This window comes from Callospermophilus lateralis, chromosome 2 (assembly GCF_048772815.1).
Source record: "Callospermophilus lateralis isolate mCalLat2 chromosome 2, mCalLat2.hap1, whole genome shotgun sequence".
Lineage (NCBI taxonomy): Eukaryota > Metazoa > Chordata > Mammalia > Rodentia > Sciuridae > Callospermophilus > Callospermophilus lateralis.
This window is the reverse complement of record NC_135306.1, coordinates 19,045,804-19,064,682: the sequence shown is the minus strand read 5'-3', so window position 1 is coordinate 19,064,682 and position 18,879 is coordinate 19,045,804. Positions and strand designations below refer to the sequence as shown.

The following is an 18,879-nucleotide window of genomic DNA, read 5'->3' as shown; positions in this document are numbered from 1 at the left end:
ATCCAGATTTGATGGCTGACATTTTTTTTCCTTCCCAGAGAACAAATTCTGTTGTCTCCTGGCATCAATCAAGTTTTGTATATGTCTAGTTCACTTCAATGATCTTCATGTTTCTTGAGTGATTTGATCAACGGCTTATCTTCACAAGATAGTTCTAGAAATAACATTTTCAGATGACATATGTAATTTTGGGGGGTTTGAAGTTCTTCTTTGGAATATCTCAATTGATATTTGACCAGGAAGCATTTAGTGGTAATTATGTAAGTTTTGAGTAGAATGTGTCTTGTTCTTCACAGTGCCCAGAACACGATAGGTACACAAGAATACTGCTCTGAACCATGCACTTGCTGAGGTTTATGATATGCAGGTGGAACTCATACTTGCTTATTTTGGTAGTTGTGTACACAATCAAGAGAATGGTAGCTTTTGTCATAGACCAGACATGGCATGAAGACCAATTCCTTTTTGAACAAAATTCATGTGAACTACCATCTCTCTCTCTCTTTCTTTTTCTCTTTCTCTTTCTTCTTCAGAATAGGCATGAAAGTATGTGAAACACCATAAAGGATTTTTCCTCCTCAGGGTATACAGTTTTCTTGGACTTTCTTTGGGTTTTGTCAAAAGCTCCTGAACTAAGGCAAAACTCTGATCAAACTGAACCATAAACGGAGTATAGGTGACAATCACCTAGCAGGGAGGCATGGAAATGTCCTTTAAATCCTGATCTGAGCAGACAGTTCGTTCGCTTGCTGATCAGTGTTCCAGAAACTCGATGCTCCTTCAAGCCACTGTGAGGACTTGTCTGCTCTATTCTGCTCGCCCCCCCCCCCCCAATTAGTATTCTCATCAGCGTGAACTCTGGGGCCCTACATTTCATAGCTAAACCACTGTCCCTGTGGAATGCCCCCTACCTCTGGCCCCAAGAAAACCCCTGGCTATAATTACATCTGAATGGTCCAAATTGGGAGGTAGGAGGCAGGGACACCTGCTTTACCCCTATAGCAAGAAGGCCCCAAAGAAGGTCTTATCTTCTTTTGTGTAATCCACCAAAGAGATGTCACTGACATTCACCATCAGCTTGTCCCCTTCTCTTAAGGAGAACATGGCCCCGAGGTAGAGGGGCTGGAACCAGTTGTTGCTAATTTCACACACGGACTTGGTCCCTGTTAGGAGCTGGGCGGGCTCCGGATAGCTGTCCGTTACCTTGGTGATGACCACGATGATGGAGTCGGGCTTGATCTGTTGTCTCCCCTGGCTGATGCTGCCACACTCAGACTTGGTCCCACGGAACGTGATCTGGGAGTAAACAAAGTAATCTCCCGACTCTGGGATCACCAGGAATTTGTTGGTGTACTTCATCTTGTTCTTGGTGAAGGCCAAGCCCAGTTCATGTTCCCAGTGCAGAGCTGGGAACTGGTTTTTCAGGTGTGGCGAGGGAGTCTGTCTCACAACTGCAAAGATGAGAAAGAGGTTTGAATGAGTCAAGGTGGAACCCGTGGACTTTGCTAAAAAGTTCATAACCCAATTGAGTCAAATGTATGAAAGATGATATATCATGAGGTTTGTAATGTTTTGAACAACCAATAAAAAAAAAGTCTTCTGTCACTTTTCAAAGAGCACAAGGACTGAGATAAACCAAGGACTACCCTGGGGAGGAAGGGTACGTGAGTAGAGGTGGATGCTTGTTCAGGGTGTGGCATCTGGGATGGGGGACCTGGGGAAAATGACTTTGCTTTTCTCAGGCTGAGCTTTCTGACTGAACAATTTTGGAATTTTACCAGAGGCCTGTAATCCTGAAAAACAGTAAAGGTTAAGAAATACCCTCACTCCTCTGTGTTCCAGAAAATGGCTTACAGCAAAGGGCTGTCTTCCCCAAACAACTTAGCCCAGCTTATGGATGCCACCCTTGTCTACCCACGACCAGGCCAGATACCACAGGAAAGATGAGCACAACTGTTTTATCCTCATGGACCAACTGGAACAAAATGCTTATTGACCAAACTGGTTAAGCTTCTTTCCTTCTCCCAGGACCTGGGCTTTGGCCCAGCCTCAGCCTGGGCAGCAGATAGCCCTCCTGAGACTAGGCTAGCCTTGGGGTAGAACATTCTCTGATCCAATCGTGCCACCCTTTCACCCCACTTCCCTGTACCTGCTTCTTTCTAGTTTTGTTCACTTTGCTTATAGAGATCAAACACAAACATTTTTTAACTTCACTCTGGAGAAGCCAGCATATCTCACTGTCACAGATTCTTCCTAGCGCCTTAGTCCCCTCCCAGGCCCAGTACAGACAGCCCTACCTATCTTCAGTTCCGCATCCACAGATTCAACCAACTGAGGATGAAGATGGAAAATACTGCAAACAAAACAGAACAAACCTGTGTCTGTACTGAACGTACACAGACTTCTTCTTTTCATGATTCCCTAATCAATACAGTAGAAAACTATTTACAGAGCATTCACGTTGTATTAGTTATTATAAATCGTCTAGAGTGATTTAAAGACAAGGTAGGACTTATGTGAGTTATGTATAAATACTGTAGCATCTTACACAAGGGACTTCCATCTGAGGCTTTGGGTATTTTCAGGAGCCCTGGAATCAATTCCACAGGAATGCTGAGCCCAGGACTATATTTTCTTCTTTCCCTTCCCTCCCACCTCTAGTAATAATCCTTTTTGTATAATGAGTCTCCTTATGGAATCTGTCTTGGTTTTTAATTGACAGATCTTTAAAAAAATAGAGATAATACTGTGGAAAGGATTAAAAGAAGTGATATGTGTAAAACCCCCAGCTATTGGGATATTCTCTAAAGTTTATTCACTTTTATCAGGAGAGAGAGAGAGAGAGAGAGAGAGAGAGAGAGAGAGAGGGGTTCCCATCTCTGCATTCCAATTCCCATCCAAAGTCAGAGGAATCACAGGCCGTAATTAATAAAGAATTACTTTGCAGGACATGTTGGAAGCAGAGACTTAGAACATTTTGGAAATTCTTTTTCCACATTGACAGAGTCAAAATATAAGTCAATGTAATTGACTCGTGGAGTGGAAGGGACCTGGGCTTGGGGCCATTGGGCCCAGTACCAACTGTGATTCTGCAATACACTGGCTCATTAATCAACTCTGCAGGTTCACTCTCTTCTCTGAGCCTCAGTCTCCTGTCTGTGAACTGGGGATAAAGCTTTTCAAGAGTGTCATTCTGAAGATTAAGTGTACATAGCAGACGTGATTATTTTTTTTTAATCACAATTGGCTGGATAAAGTTGTACTCAATTTTTCTTCCCTCAAATAAATCTATCTTTCATTTTGACAGACAAAAAAAAAACCCACTCTATTTTCTTTGAGATCTGTTTATATATGTTCTTATGTCTGCATTAGTCATACGTAGACATTATATAAAACATACTAATGAATGCTTTTATGAAAATGTTAATAGCAGAAGGCAAGGAGTAGAATCAAACTTGATTCAAACCACTGATTTCAAATAAGATATTCTGCAGTAAAACTAATTCTTTTGGGGAGAAATAAAACCATTTTTATTTCCTATAACTGCTTTTTTGAAACCCATAGCAATTGCCATTATGTACCCAATCTACAGTTTTGGGATAGGTTGTGTTTAAAGGAACCATTTAGCAACCGGCACACACACTGGGCATCGGAGATCTAGTTTCTGGTTTTGTATAGTGTCTTCCCCATTGTTGAATGGACTAGGGTCTCCTTTGCAACTATGACACATTCCAAATGCGCACAGACTTCTCTTGCCCCCCACTAGATGGCCTTTGTGAACTCCACATAAAGGAAGCCTCTGTTCCTGCTAATTTTTTAAAAGAATTCTTCTTAGATGATGCAAAAGCAAAATACATGAAGCCTCCAGTTAAGGCAAGTTCTATTGGATTGGCATGCAATTGGCTATGTCGACATAAACAGGTAGGAGTTGTGAGAGGAAGTGTGTTGTCATGGAAAGTGCAGTTTTGAAAGGCAAGCTGAAGTCTGCATACTCCCATTTCCTGGACAACTGGCTTGGAACCATGTGACTTTAGTTGCCCAAGCCATAGTTTTCCATCTGTGAATGGGGCCATCTACTGCCTGGTTATAGGACTAATATGTAGATTAAATGAGATAATGGAGGTCAAATGCCTGTTGCAGTCTGGCACATATTGGGAGCCCAGTGGGAGATGGCCTCTTCCCCAGTTTCTATGTCTCTTTATTCATAAAAAGAGGGATGGCATCTCCATATGCATACCCAGTCTCCCTCCAGTTCTTACACAAAAGGGGAAAATGACGGCAACTTGGCATCTCCCTGGTACTAATCCTTACTCAGGACTTGCCACCAACAATCCCCTCTTAGTCAAATAGTAACACAAAAATCTTGGGCTGCAAGAATATTCCCTTGACTGTTGCAAATGTTCACTGGTCAGGAGAGTACACTTGCTTTCTAACTTTCTTGTTTCTCACTGGGGTTTTAACACACACACACTTCTGCATTGTCTCTCTCTCTCTCTCTGTCCTCTGGAGTTTCAGAGGTCTATGAACTTCAGGTATGTGGGACCTGGAATTTCCACATTAGACTTGGAAAACTGACCATCTGTTGATATGGTGAGATTCCTCTGAACAGGTTCACATTACAGGAAATTCTTTGGAAATAACTTCTTGAATGCAAATGTCTAATGACAACATCTTGAAGGGGGTATAGGTGAAATGGATAGATTGCTAAGTTTGGGCCCTTTCATCTGTGACCAGATCCAGAATTACTTGAAGCTCCAGTCTAAGGAAGTCCATTTCTAAATGACTGACTATGTGAATCAAACATACAGAGAGAGAGAGAGAGAGAGAGAGAGAGAGAAGAGAAGGGGAGGGGAGGGGAGGGGAGGGGAGGGGGAAGGGAAGGATGATAGAATCAGAAAGTATGCAAGAGACATAGGCCTTTGGATCCTTCATAGGGAGGGAGACATCTGGAAACCTTTGATTGAGAGAAGTCTGTTACCAGGGACTGTGGTTTCCAGTTTAAAGCTACCAGAATGAGTTTGAGTAAATATACTGAAAGAAATCTTGGGACTATGGACACTCCTAATGGCCTTTCTCTCTTCTCTGAATCTCAGCTTCAAGGTTGTTTCCTGAAAGCTTTTCTTATTCTACTCCAGGGGGTCGCAGAAACTTACATTGCTTCTGTTATTTGAACAAATAATGGTACTTGCTTTATTTCCTTTTTCCCATTACAACTTAACTCAGGACTCTTACCTGTCAGGTGTGCCCTGGGCTTCTCTCTATCAGCTTGGAGAGGTGCATCTGTAACAAAAGGAGACATGCTTGCATAAGTCAGAGGGTGACAGGGGGTGAGGACTGCACTTTGGAAGTTTGGGAGAGAACATTGATCTCGGCCAGCCTGTCCAATTTCACTCCTGTGGACTTGGGATTGGTATGTGGAGCCTGCCGTAAGCACTTCTGGGGACAGGGGAGATTTAGGAGAGTCTTGAGTGTAAATGGATCTTGGCCCCATGATTTGGGAAGTTGTCTGAGCTGAAACTCATTTTTCTCATCTCTAAGATGGGCCCTGTGCTCTCTTCCATGGATGGAGAGTGTTTAGCATGATTCTTGGCACATGGTCCTTGCTCGGTAAAGTAGAACGTGCTGCTTCTTCTCCCCATGCTGCTTTCATGAGAGCTAACTGGCCTTTTGCTCTCTCCATGGTTCCTTTCATTCTACCCACTGAGGTACCTCAATGGCCCAACAAACATGGGTCAGGAAAGGACACTTGCTTTCTAACTTTCTCGTTTCTCAGTGGGTTTTTAACACACACACTTCTGCATTGTCTCTCTCTGTCCTCTGGAGTTTCAGAGGACAGGTGGAATCTACTCTGTAGCTCTCTGAACTTGGGAGGCCTTTTCCCTCTCTGGGCCTTCATTTCCCCTTAGTTCTTGAGAAAACCTTAGAATTTCCCTTTGCCTCTCAGAGATGATGATATTGAATAAAGGGTATTCTAACTGCAGGGATAAAGCTGATGGTGTTGATAATGATAAAAAGCAAAAGGCCACCCTGTACTTCTGATGTGCCGGGTATTGTCCTCATCCCTTTATAAAAAGAACTAATTGAATTCACTCTAACTCTGTTGAGGAGCTACAAAACCATGTTTAGAGGTGAATAAATGGTGACAGAGACAGGTGAAATTGTTTGAACAGGGGTCATATGCTAGTACGTTCCAGGATTGTGGTTTGCTTTTGGGCCACCAGCTCTTTAGGCCTGCACTTGGCCATGGTGCTGTTGCGCCTTCTTAGTAATGAGGGGAAGCCTCCCTGTTCCTCTAGGTCTGCACCCTCAGCTTAGCAAGTGGGTGATTCAGAGATCCATCTCCTAAATGCCAACCTATCACTATTAGAAATGTTCTTGCTCTGGGCTGGGGATGTGGCTCAAGCGGTGGCGCGCTCGCCTGGCATGCGTGCGGCCCGGGTTCGATCCTCAGCACCACATACAAACAAAGATGTTGTGTCCGCCGAAAACTAAGAAATAAATATTTTTTTAGAAAAATTCTCTCTCTCTCTCTTTCTCCCCGCTCTCTCTTTTTTTTTTTTTTTTAAAAGAAATGTTCTTGCTCCCCCAAGAAAGGACCTCAAAGATGAACATACTTACAAAATGGCTGATGTGAGGTTCCAAACTCCTGATCTTTTTGAGTCTGTTGAGAAAGAAAGATATGGTTTAGACTCCCTGTGGTCTTTGTGACCCCAGGGCATGGTATGATCAGGATGGGTCCTCTGTGACGAGGGACGTGGTGGGAGACTATTTTGGTTGGTGAGAATCTTGCACCTTAGCGCTCTGCTTTCCTCTTGGGCCATCCCTAGTGGCCTTTCTCTCTTCTGCTTGCCCTTGAAACTCAGCTTCAAAAGTTCTTTCCAAAGAGCTTTTCTTATTCGATTTCAAGGGATCTCAGAAACTTATCATTGCTCCTATTATTTGAATAAATAATGGTATTTACTTTATCCCCCTGCCCCCAATCACAACTTAAAAATAGGAACTTTTCTTAAAAGAAGGATACAGCAAAAGAGATAATGGCCATGATCCCTTTCACATCATCCTACCCCTTCTTCCTTGTTGGCTTACAATACAAAAAGACCATCATCACAGTCCTGGTTTGTGAGTCATTTCAGATACAGCGGCAGGGGAAATGTAACTGCCCCGGGGGCAGACTGGCTGAATTTGAATCATGGTTCCATCATTTATTAACAATACGAGTTTGAGAAAGGCTTCCTCTCTGAGCTTGTGTGTCCTCATTCGTGAAGTGGGGATGACAACATTCCTGACCCTAAGTGACTTGCAGGGTGGAGGGGAGGGTCAAATCAGAAAATGCAAGAGTCAGTGAGTGCAAAGGACACATGGGAAAAGAGCGAGCCACAGGTCACAAGTCTAGACTTAAAGCTCAGGAGCAAATGCACGCTCTTAGCTAGGGGTCATGTCCCTGTCTCACATTTTGCCATGTTTTAGAAAATGCTCCGACATGAGTTTGACTCAGCCCAGCCCTCTGACTTGGTTCTTGTAACTACACAGTCCCCACTAATGGCTGCTCCTCCTGGCGCCACGAATACTTGGTCTGTTTTATGTCTAATAGTCCATGTGTGCGCACGTGTGTGTTGTGAGTGCACTAGGGAATGGGGAATCGCCTGTGTGTGTGGTGGTGAGTGTGTGGCTGTCTCTGCATGGTCGTGTGGCGACAGCAGTGTCACATGGAGGCGAGGTCTGGGAGCAGGTCTGTCACAGCAGTGACTCTGTAGAGCTGGCACCTCCAGGCTCCCTTTTCCCTCAAGCTGCCCTACCTCACCTCCACTGGAGGCCGTCAAGGGCGAAGCCTGGTCTTTGACTGATGAGCTCACTTCATTGTCCCTCTGTCCCCTTTTCATCTGTGTCCCCGTTCTGTTGATAGTACCATGACTGCTCCCCTGGGTTCCCAGGTCTGAAATTCGCTCCTGTCTTCTTCCATAAACACAAGATGTGCCATTTCTGTTTTGTGGCTCTCGCATTCATACTCCACCCCAGGCCTTACCATGCTTCTCTTCTGGAATCTTTCAGCAACCTCCCGGCTGGTCTTCAGGCCTCCAGTCTCTCCCTTTCTCAGATCCGTTCCCTAGCCTGCCTTCTAAAGCTTCCCTGTGCTCATAGAAACTTCAGTGCTACCCCTGGCTTCCAGACGCGTCCCATCTTATCCTGACAGTGAGGTTCCCATTCGCCAGCTCAGCCTTTGCCACCGGCTATTTCCTCCTCCCCAAGCCCTCTGCACCCCAGCTCTAAGAGGCAGCCACAGCACCTGACTCAAAGGATTTAAAAGTGCCGTAAGTGCAGCTGCATTATGGAAGGAGTGGTGACACGGTGCTATGCTGAGCCCCTCACAGGAGTCGTCTTCAGTTTCAAGGACACTCTAAGGTGGACGCATTCACATTCCCGTATTGACAGTGGGGCTCATGGAGGGGAAATAACTCACCTAGTTTCCTACATCTGGAAAGTGGAAGAGTAGGATTTAACTCAGGTCATGTGACTGCAGAATCCCAAGCCCTAAACCACTGCACCCTGCAGCTGCTGGGCCAGCTCCTCATCAGGTGAGGTGGGAGATAAGTTTCAGCAGTTCCATGAGAGGTGACAGCAGGACAAGCCCAAAGATCAGGAAACAGATCTGACCCAAAGGTGAGGAAATCAGGGGAAATCACCCTGAAGTGGATCTTATAGGTCCTGCAGACTTCAGCCAGGTGAGCAAAGAGGCTGTGGCCATTCTAGACCTCGTAACAGCTTGTGCAGGAGCAAGGAGGCCTGGTAGAAAACGGGGAAACCGGAAAACCGGGCCTTTCTTCTACAGGTGTGCAGTTTGTGTGGGGTCGCGGGGACAGAGATCTTCCAAAAACCTAGACCCAAGTGCTGTGAGCACCCGTCCAACATCAGCAACTTTGCTGGGCTTGAGAAGCAGCCCAGGAGTGAGATGTTCTCTGACTTGCTATGGACAGAGCTGATAAAGGAATTATTCTCTTTGCAGGGCAGAGAGCTGCAGGTGGGGTCCCAACTAGGGAGCTCTTGATTGCACACCCTGTGTAAGGAGGGGTATCTGCCTTGGTTGGCCTTCGTTTTGCTTCATTTAATTTTCTGCTGAGAAATCTTCTTAAATATCCTGTTTAGGTTTGACTGAGTAGATACTCAGTTAAGTTTGGAGCCTTTTCTTTTTTGCCTGGGAATCCCACTATTATTAGCATTTTATCTGGGACACAAACACGATTTCCCAATTGCTCTGTTGGATTTCTACTCTTTTGACATGAGTTTTACTTCCATATATGGAAGGATGGGTGAAATTTTAGAGGCCTACTATGATGCCAAACAGCTGGAGGCTGTGCCAGTGCCTGTTGGCAGATGTCACAGGCCACGACATTCTGACAGTCCCCAAGAACAATATCGGTTCGGACTCTCCTCAGAAACAGACTCCAGGTTTCCATTGCTGCTTCTCTTACAGTGACTCTGTCTAGCACCAGAGGAAGATTACTGTGATAGGAAAAAGCAACCAACGAGGAAGAGACTGGAGAGGATGGAACAGTAGCTTATGTGAGGGAGGGTTTGGGCACTTGAGCTGTCCCGGTGCTTGCTCTTGACATGGTTGTTGGCAAAATCAGGGCAATAAAATGTATTGCTGTCTTCCAACTCTGGCCCGTCTCCATCGCTTCTGGGTCACTCTGGGGCACCAAGAAGACAGTGGCTCCTGAGGAGGACTGTTCACTGCAGCATTGGCCTCCAAATTAGAAGAGGCAGGGGGCCCATGTTGAAGAATAGGATTTACTCCCCTAGACATGTCTTCTTAAGCAGCTTGCTGAGAGCCAGGGTCCAATTTTATTCTTTTTTTGGTACTGGGGATTGAACTCAGGGGCATTCGACCACTGAGCCACATCCCCAGCCCTATTTTGTATTTTATTTAGAGACGGAGTCTCACTGAGTTGCTTAGTGCCTCACCATTGCTGACACTGGCTTTGAATTTGTGATCCTCCTGCCTCAGCCTCCTGAGCTGCTGGGATTCCAAGTGTGAGCCACCGTGCCTGGCCCAATTTTATTCTTTATTTGTGTGCTTATCACTTTCTTTCTCTAGTGGGATTTAAGGAGGATCCAATCTGCCTGCTCATCTCACTACTGTGTTCCCAGTAACCAGCATCCCCCATGGGATCATACAACTGGCAAAACGCACAGTTCTCAGGCACCAGGAAGAGAGAGGCAGAGAAGAGAGCAGGAGAGGGATTAAAGTTCAGATTTAATGACTGCAGTCAGATTTTGCAATCCAGAAATCTAGAAGAGAGATTTGTTTATGATTAGAAAACTTCAGTTGCATAAGAGTGGTTAGCTATTATCTCAGTGCTGGGGTCTTTAAAAGTCTGCAGGCTTGCGGCTGGGGTTGTGGCTCAGCAGTAGAGTGCTCACCTAACACGTGCAAGGCGCTGGGTTCCATCCTCAGCACCACATAAAAATAAATAAAACCAAGGGTATTGTCTAACTACAACTAGAAAATAAAAATAAAAACAACCAGAAAATAGTCAACAGGTCTGTGTGGAGCACTGTTGAGGCTTTATAAATCTCTATTGAGGGTTGCAAGGCTTGGCCAGGAGCCAGAGTCAGCAAAGGCAAATATGTACACCTGTAGGCGTATGCCTTCATGGGACAGGGGCATGCCTGTGACCACCATGCCTGTGACCACCAGTGTGCGTTAGCCCTGGAAAAATGCTGGTGATTCCTGCACTCCACCCCCACTTTCCTGACCTATAGGAAACTTTCACTCTCACTTAATTTTCTTTCTTTTTTTCTTTTTGTATGTTGGTTGGTCATCCCTGATGCAAACTGACCACAACCTATTGCTACAGGCATTTCTAGAATTACTCTAATTCTTCAAAGGGGGCATAAGCAAGGGTAGCAAGAAGGGGGAGACTTATTTAGCTGAGTGTCCCCCTGGGTGGCAGGTCCTGCACTGGGCACTCATGTGTTATCCTCATCTAAGATTCTATTTCAAAGAAGCAGTTGGCACTACCATTTTATGAATCTACGCAAGACTTATAATGGGGGCTTACAGAGGATAAGCAACTGTTCAAGGTCAAAGATGAACAGAGCGCCTGGGATCTGAGCACGTGCAAACTCTGGCATGTATCGGGAGCTCCATAAACTTTAACTGAGGACAAGAGATGGAGGAGCCTGAAATGAAATGGTCTTTGAGATTTTCTGGCACTTCCCCAGGAAGCTCCCTGGAGTGTATTTTAACTAACGACCCACTTAGCCTTTCCTCCCATATTCTGTAGTCATTCCCTGCATCTATTCATAAACAGGAAGAGAGATTGATTTCTCGCTGTCTGGATGCTGCAATTGCAAAGGCATAAATGTTTTATGACCCACACCATCCTCCGGCATGTCCAGGAGAAACACACAGACATTCGCCTTTTCCCCATATGCACTTTCACAAGGATGAATTCCACCTGGAAATGTTGTAGTCTGAGGTCATTCATTTCATCCTCCTCTGAGGGGCCCTGGACCCAGCTTTGCATACTCTATAAGCACAGCACAAAGATTTGTAGCCAAGCAAATCTGGAAATCCCAACTCTGGTATTTCCTGATACCCTGATTTTGGCATGTCAGCTAATCTCAGTGAACCCTAGTTTCCTCACAATAAAAATGACAATGATTCTTTTCTCTCTCTCTCTTGGGACCACTGTAATTCTCAGAAAGACCACTCACATAGAGTGGGTATCCCATTCACTTTCCTCCCTCCTTGGGCTCAGGAGGTGCTTGTGATATGTGTTGTTGGTTCTATAACTTGAGTTGTAACCAGAAGCCCTTGTGATGTCCTTTTATGACAAACAGCAGATTTTAGGATCCTGTAGGCACTCTCTTTCCCTATGGGTAGACATTCAATAGGATTCTCTGTCCATAGTTTGCTGCTGGATTTCTGCCCTTTCAGAATGGAAAGGTGTTGAGGGGACGGAATTTACACCCATTCATTTTGAGTCTTGTGTGTGTCGCTGTCTGTGGCTGGCCCTCCTTAAGGAGGTCAGGCTGGGAGGTGACCTTTTGCTGCTGTGGCCGGCAGGTGAGTGTGTGCCCTTCCAGGTGTGCTGAGCTGGCTGGGCACCTAGTCACATGTGAGTCCACTTAATGGGGTAAACAGTGGGTCCTGAAATGACCAGCTACAAGCTGCCATGGACTCTGGGGACTCCCACCCACAACTCGCTCACCCTTCTCCCCATGCATGGCCTCAGTGCACCTGTGCTACCTCTGCTTTGCCTGCCCTCTGCCCACAGCCTGACCCTTGCAAAGGGACTTCTCTTCCAGGTGTGCTGAGGCTTCCTGAGGGTACAGCAGGAGCAGCTCCGCAGAGGGATCAATAGTTTGCAATTACAGAGAACTTTCATCCTAACGAACCCTTTGCTTCCTCTAGACAACACTGAGAAGGATTATCATTGTGGTCTTCCTTCCCAAAGGGGAACATGAGACCAAGGGGCTCAGCCAAGGTGGAGTCAGTAGGGAAACAGCATCTGTTGAGCATTTACCCTTTTAACAGCTTTCTGGACGTCTTGTCGAATTCTTACCACAGTACTGTGAAGAGTGTGCATTATTATCTTTTTCATGTCATGGGCAGTGAGTCTGAGGCTCACAGAGGTCTGATACCTTGCTCATCTCCCTCATTCTTGTCTCCATTCAGAAATCACATAATAAGTGCAGTCTGCATGCCAGATATCCTAGGTGCTCTTAGGGAAGGAAAGGGAACTAGCATTTATTGAGCACTTACTATGTGCCAGATTTCTCAGGATTAAATCTGGTCACCTCAGGAGGTGAGCACCCTGTGAGCATAGTGTTCAGGAGGAAAATATACAGTGGGTTTAAATTCCAGTGTCCCATTCTTTAAGACTTTGGTCACATTGCGTAACTTCTCTAAGCCTCAGTTTCATCATATCTGAAATGGGGATAACAGTAGCACTTATTGTGTGATTTCAAAGATTACTGAGATGATGGGTGTAGTAATAATAACATATGTTGGTATGTTTATATCCAGGTAACACACCAAGCACTTTATAGGCATGATCTTATTTACTCTTCTTAAAACCCTAAATATGAAAAAAATTGAGCATGGTGTCTGGTGCATAGGAAATACTCAGAGGTCACAGCTATGGTGTGGTGAGCCACGGCTTTCCCCAGTTGGTGTGACTCTAAAGCCTGAGCTGGCATCACCATGGAGCCTTTTTGGTCTGGATGGAGATCAGAGGGTCTCAAGAGGATGGCAAGGGGAAGGGGTATAAGGACCCTTGTAGGATTTCCAGGAAGGGATGGGAGTGAGATTGGAGGGAATCAGGGAGAACGTGGGGAATGTGTGCAGATGATCCTAGACGGGATTCTAGATGGTTCTTGATAGGAGGGAGAGAGGGCAGGGGCGCAGCCCTGGGCAGACAGGCTTCCTGCAGCATCTCTGAGGACTCACTGCACAGGACTGACTGCCCATTCTTTGCTGGAGCTTGGGGCTAAGCAGCCTTGATGTGGTCAGGTTTTCTTGGAGTACAGACTGTGTGGCCAGGGAAGATGGAGGCCTGGCTTCAGGGCACCTCTCGGCCAGAGTGGGGACTGTGGACACATCCTCAGGGCGGTGGAAGCTAACGAAAGCCTTAAAGAACCCCTGGACTAAGGTTGAAGTACAGCGGGCTCATGTGGTACTGGGCCAAGACTGGGCTGGGGCAGGAGGTATGAAGACAGCTCATGAATATCAGAGACCAAGAAAAAAGCCTTACAGCATCCAAACCTGCTCTCCGGCTTGTGAGGTCAAATTCCAAGGCGGGTGGGGAAGTCAATGATGTCATCCCTCAACTGGGGAAGTTCCCCAGTCATAAAGGTCAATCCTACTAATCCAGGACACCATCAGTGCTTTTTTTCTAATTGTCTATTTTATACATGTTTCTATTTTATACATAAAGAAGCAGCCCAGGGAAGTTAGGAAACATTAAGAACTAGACCATAATTCAGACTGGGTTTTAACTTTTGATTGACAATCTTCCCAAGATGCAAATTTGCCTAGAATGCTCCAGAAGCTTAAAGATCCTAAAACATTTTTTTACCACCCCAATCTTTCTTTGTGCAGGCAACACATACAATTACTACAAAGCAATATTAGTTTATCCATGTCCCTCTCCTGCTGTGGCCCAGACACCCAGTTCCCCACATGCTAACAGGTACTGATCTCTGAGCTCTTCGTGAAATTTTTTATGCCTTTGTGAACACATTTGCATGTGTGAATTCTTTCATCAAAAGGAAGTATCCCCTGCTATGTGTGCTGAGATGCTGTGATGCACTTCACTCTTCACTTGCAGGGGATGGCTCGGCTGCCTGTCTATTTACATAGAGGGTGATTTCTTCCTGGCTTTGCGGATCTCTTAGCAGATTGCCCATGGTGTGCATCACATCCTAGTTTGATGCTTATTCAATAAGACAGGCATTTTCTTTCTCAGCTACCTTTGGAGAGGGGATTTCTGAGTTGGGAGGTTTTGCTTTTAATTCAGTTTCCACACCAGGAGCATGCCAGGCTACCCCTCTGATCCTGCTCCTGGGCCAGGAGTGCTGGGTGGGTGATTCTGGGGGTGCCTTGGATTTGGTATGTGCAGCCCGTGCTGGGGGCTGGCAGTGGGTTTTGAGAGAAGTTGTGGCTGCTTTCCTTTCTCCCTGGAGTTGCTGACGTCATCCTCTCTGTGGCTGGCAGTCTGCCTCTGGTCCAGCATGAACCCTGCTGCCCGATGCAAAGAACAGTAGGGGCAGATGGGCTGGTTTTAAATCTTGGTTCTGCCACTGACTAGAGGCAGAGACCTCTGGCAAATCCCTTCATCCCTCTGGGTCTTGGTTTCCCTATCTGCAAAACAAAAGCTTTGGGCTGGATGACCTTCAAAGGCCTACTCCCAGTGGCCTGTGATTGTCTGACTGGCTCTATGTGCAATGGGGTCCTGGACCTGGACCTCAGGCACAGTCTTCTAGCTGCAGGTGACCCTCTTCCTTTCTCCAGGAAGCCTTCCCTGCCCCACTGTACGTCTGTGGCTGGGCTGGGAGGGTATCTGGAACCCACGGGATCTCTACTCTGAAATAGCTCCTTTCCTGGTTTGTCTGTGCACTCCACTTGAAGCTCCTGAGGCCCCAGATCATTTTCTGGTGGCTGTCCAGTGTCTGACACAGAGCAATGATCACATCACAATAGCCATGTGCACCCAGCTCTGCCCCATTCTAATGGGAGATGCTCTTTGCCTGCCTCATTGAAACTGTCAGGGTGTTGACAGTAACACCCCTTTTTGGAAATAAAGGAAACAGGCTGAAAGAAATGAAGCCAGGTGGCTGTTTTCACATGGCTAGAAGCAGTGGGGCTGGGTTTCAAGTTCAGGTATCTAACAGTCATCTTTTGAGCGGGTTTTCCTGTCTTCATTCCCATCTTCATCCACCTCCCGCTTGGCTGTCCCTGCACACCTGCCCTCTGCCCTTCTTGTTCTTGCTCTGTGCATGCTGAGGCTGGCCTCTGGCATGGCTGCTCCCTGGCTTCTTGAAGCTCTGGCTTCCAGTTGAGTCTGGTCAGTGGGATCCGAGGCTTGGAGAGGAGAGCTGCCAGCGTTCCCTACTCCCGTCCATCCCCTCTGTGCTGCTTTGAGGCCCCCAGAAAGACCCTCTCCTGGCTTTACTTCTCCCCAGGTTCCTCTAAAACCGCACAGACCCCCATGGTAAGGGGTGGTAGGTTGGTGGCTTCCTGCTGCCGCCAACCCCTCCTCTGTTTTGGTTTCCTTCAGTCTGTGCCTCCCCAGCAAACAGGCTCTTCTTTACCCCCCTCCAAACTCTCCTTTAAATGCTCTTCTCCGAGTGGCCAGCTGTGGCTTTTCAGGATCCTGATTGCTACATGTGCCCCAGCCTCACCCCTATTTCCCTCTCTCTTTCCTCTGACGCACTAAATTCCAAAGCCTGGCCAAGTGACAGCTCCAAACATCCCCACGTGTTCATTCTCCAGAAAGGCCGGTTTCCCTATAACAAAGGGGACAGTCTCAGCCTGGTTCATTTCTCCAGCCCTGGGTAGGGCAAGTGTGGGACAAACCCCGGGGCTTGGCACCTTCCTTAAAGGGGCTTCCTATCTAGTGAGAGCTCCTGTCCCCAGCTCACTTCCCTAGACAGTGGCATCCACTTTGTGGTCTTCTAGATGGACAAAGCCCTCTAGGTTTTGCTGCTGGTGGGGGATCACAGACATGGGCATGGGGGGTGGGGGTGCGTGCCACCGTGCTGTGAGGTTCGCTTTGGAATCAAGGAGCGTGCAGGTGGCTGGAGGTCACTGGGTGTCTCTTCCTAGAAAACCTGCTGGCTGGAGAGAGCTCTGGTGCACACAATGGGTGCTGTGGTTTGGCTTCTCGTAGGGACCAGCCTGGTGGTCCAGGGGTCACCGCCTGACTGCCTGTGCCCTGCTGGTCTCCAATCTCAGAAGCATTTCCGGCTTGTCTGCATGCTTCCACATTTTACAAGCAATGGCAGGTGGCCAAGAATGCTGCTGTCTGAATCACAGCCTGTTTGTTGACCCTGATGGAGCAGCGAGCGTTACACATTAGCCAAAGCTTGCCCCCTGCTTGGCAGCTGGCCCGGCTTGCTGAGAGACCAGGTTGCCGATTAAACCAATTATTTTCTCCTTGAGAATTTAATACTTTGGACTGTAGTTAAATCAGCTATCATGGATTGTGCAGGTGCTTATTTTAAAATTGATATTTCTTTGATAACATTCCTTAGACTTTCAGGTAGTTTTCTGATGTTTCTAGTCCACATTGCTCATGTTCTCCTAGACACCTGTACCCTCGCCCCATCACCGAGAAGCCCAAGAGTCTATGTTCATTTTTACTAAGTTTCTCTAAAGCCCTCAACAAGATCTTACAGGGAGAAGATCAAGCAGGAGTTTTTTTTCTTTCTTTCTTTTTTTTTTTTTTTTTTTTGCTGACCGTTAAAAAAATCAATCTTTCTAAACTCAAGAAACGGAGTTGGTTAAATAAATTATAGCACACACATATCTAAAGATAATACGGTCATCCACATTATCAGGCAGCTGTGAACTTATCATCATATAAGTAAAATCATGATGTACTAGAAAACTCAGAATAATCCCATTCTATTAAAAAATAATATGAATTATATTGCTCAAACTATTAACAGTTGTCATCTCTAAGAGTTTATGCATAACGATCATTTTCCTTATTTCCTTATCTGTGATTTCTAAATTTTTTTTGCAAGGACTGTATTTAAGAGTTTTTAAAAAATCTAATTATTATTATTATTATTTTGGCACCCAGGATTGAACCCGGGGGTGCTTAACCAGTGAGCCACATCCCCAGCCCTTTAATGTATTTTATTTAGAGAACAGGTCTCACTGAGTTGCTGAGTCTGGCTTTGAACTTGCCCTCCTCCTGCCTCAGCCTCAGGAGCCACTAGGATTGCAGGCATGTGTCACTGTGCCTTTTTTTTTTTTTTTGTAAAGCAAAGGAATGCTTTCAAGATATAAGTCTGCTGTAATTATTGTCACCTAAACACACGGAGCTTGAAGTTATTCACATATAAATATAAGAAGTGTTCATTTGATCCCTGGAAATAGCGAGCAGAGAAACCAGGATGAACTTTCCTCCCTGCAGTTCTGTATTTCCTTTGCATGTGGAAGCAAAAAAAAAAAAAAAAAAATGCGATGCACTCAGGAGCTCTGGGTGCAATGGGGCTTCTGCTGGCAGAGGGTCCCCTGACTCCCAGGCCAGAGTGGGGCTTCTTACCGGGACAGGTGTGCAGTCTTCTCCTGGGGCTTGGAGCTGGCTGACCAGCAGGTAGGCGGTAAGTCCTGCTAGGATGGGGAAGGCGAGCAGGCAGCCGGTAAAGGCACAGCACACGCTGTCCCTCCTGGCTACCAGCCTGGCTCTGGCCTTGGGCCCGTCGCTGCCGTCCTGGGGGAGCATTTCCACGCTGGCTGTTTCCCCGAAGCCCAGTTCCAGATCTTCTGCCATGCTTCTCTGTCCTGGAGGTGTCTCTAACTCCTCCTGGGCCCGAACCCCCCATTAAATAGAGCAGCTCTCACCGAGGCCGAATTAACCACGGGCTTCTCCTCCCCTTTCCTCTCCCCCTCCCCCTGAATAGCAGTCCGCCCGCCCTGCCCTGCTAGGGAATGCACCGCCCACACCAGAAACCAAGTTGAGTTTAAGAAAAAAAAAAAGAAGAAGAAGAAGAAGAAGAAATCTTTCCCAAGTATATTTATATGCAGAATGCTCATGTGCTCCTTCCTTAGTTTACAGAGGAAGTTAGGAAAGTCCCAGGAGGGGGAGAAAGACAATTCAAGTCCGTGGGTGTGGCTAATTAACATATACCTGCTCCTTGGCTGGAGGCCTGCCAGCCTGCTGGCCTGGGGAGTGTGTGGCTTCTGGAAGTGAAAGTGAGGGAAGGGGAGGTGAGTGGCCTGCAGGCAGGGAATGGGGATCCCATTTGCCTGGGCCTTCCCTTGGCAAGGGTGGCCAAGCCCTCTGTCCCTGTGAGCCTAGTAGCTGTCACTCCCATGGAACAGATGGGAATGCTGAGGCTCTGAAGGGCCGGCGAGGGCCTTCCTGGGATAAAGATGACCTAGTCCTTACCGGTCTTGGTTTGGGGTTCTGGCTTCTACCACTCAAGAGTCCATGAAAGCAAAGGATTTTTCTAGCCTGTGTTGCCCTCAATTTAAGCTGAGAGTGTGAGGTCAGAGTTAGAGGTGGCTGTTGGTGGGGGAAGTCACTGACTCCTGCACCCTGATTCATCCAAGGCTGATGGGCCACCAGAGACACGCCTGGCCCATGCTGGCCGTATCCAGGGCTGCAGCGTAGTAAAGAGTAACATTGATTAAGTGGG

The 18,879-nt window shown here is 46.7% G+C and overlaps 1 protein-coding gene across 2 annotated transcripts; it reads right to left on the bottom strand.

Annotated features, from left to right (window-relative positions):
- Positions 1-996: 996 nt before the first annotated feature.
- Tnfsf15 (TNF superfamily member 15) lies at positions 997-18,011 on the bottom strand. 2 transcript variants are annotated; one of them, XM_076843162.1, is made up of 4 exons: positions 17,784-18,011; positions 6,619-6,661; positions 5,233-5,280; positions 997-1,451 (listed from the first exon to the last, which is right to left on the bottom strand). In XM_076843162.1, the coding sequence occupies exons 1-4, from the start codon at positions 18,009-18,011 to the stop codon at positions 997-999; spliced, it is 774 nt and encodes a 257-aa protein (XP_076699277.1). The 2 variants fall into 2 exon arrangements, with proteins under 2 accessions (XP_076699277.1, XP_076699278.1); XM_076843163.1 differs by having other exon boundaries at positions 17,790-18,011.
- Positions 18,012-18,879: the final 868 nt, after the last annotated feature.

Bases quoted from the DNA above. Each gene is read 5' to 3' on its own strand.
- Tnfsf15 (XM_076843162.1), bottom strand. From the start codon at position 18,011: ATGGCAGAAGATCTGGAACTGGGCTTCGGGGAAACAGCCAGCGTGGAA. The intron at 6,662-17,783 runs GTAAGAAGCCCC...CTTTCTCAACAG, and splicing joins AAGACTGCACACCTGTCCCG to ACTCAAAAAGATCAGGAGTT. The intron at 5,281-6,618 runs GTAAGTATGTTC...CTTTTGTTACAG, and splicing joins AACCTCACATCAGCCATTTT to ATGCACCTCTCCAAGCTGAT.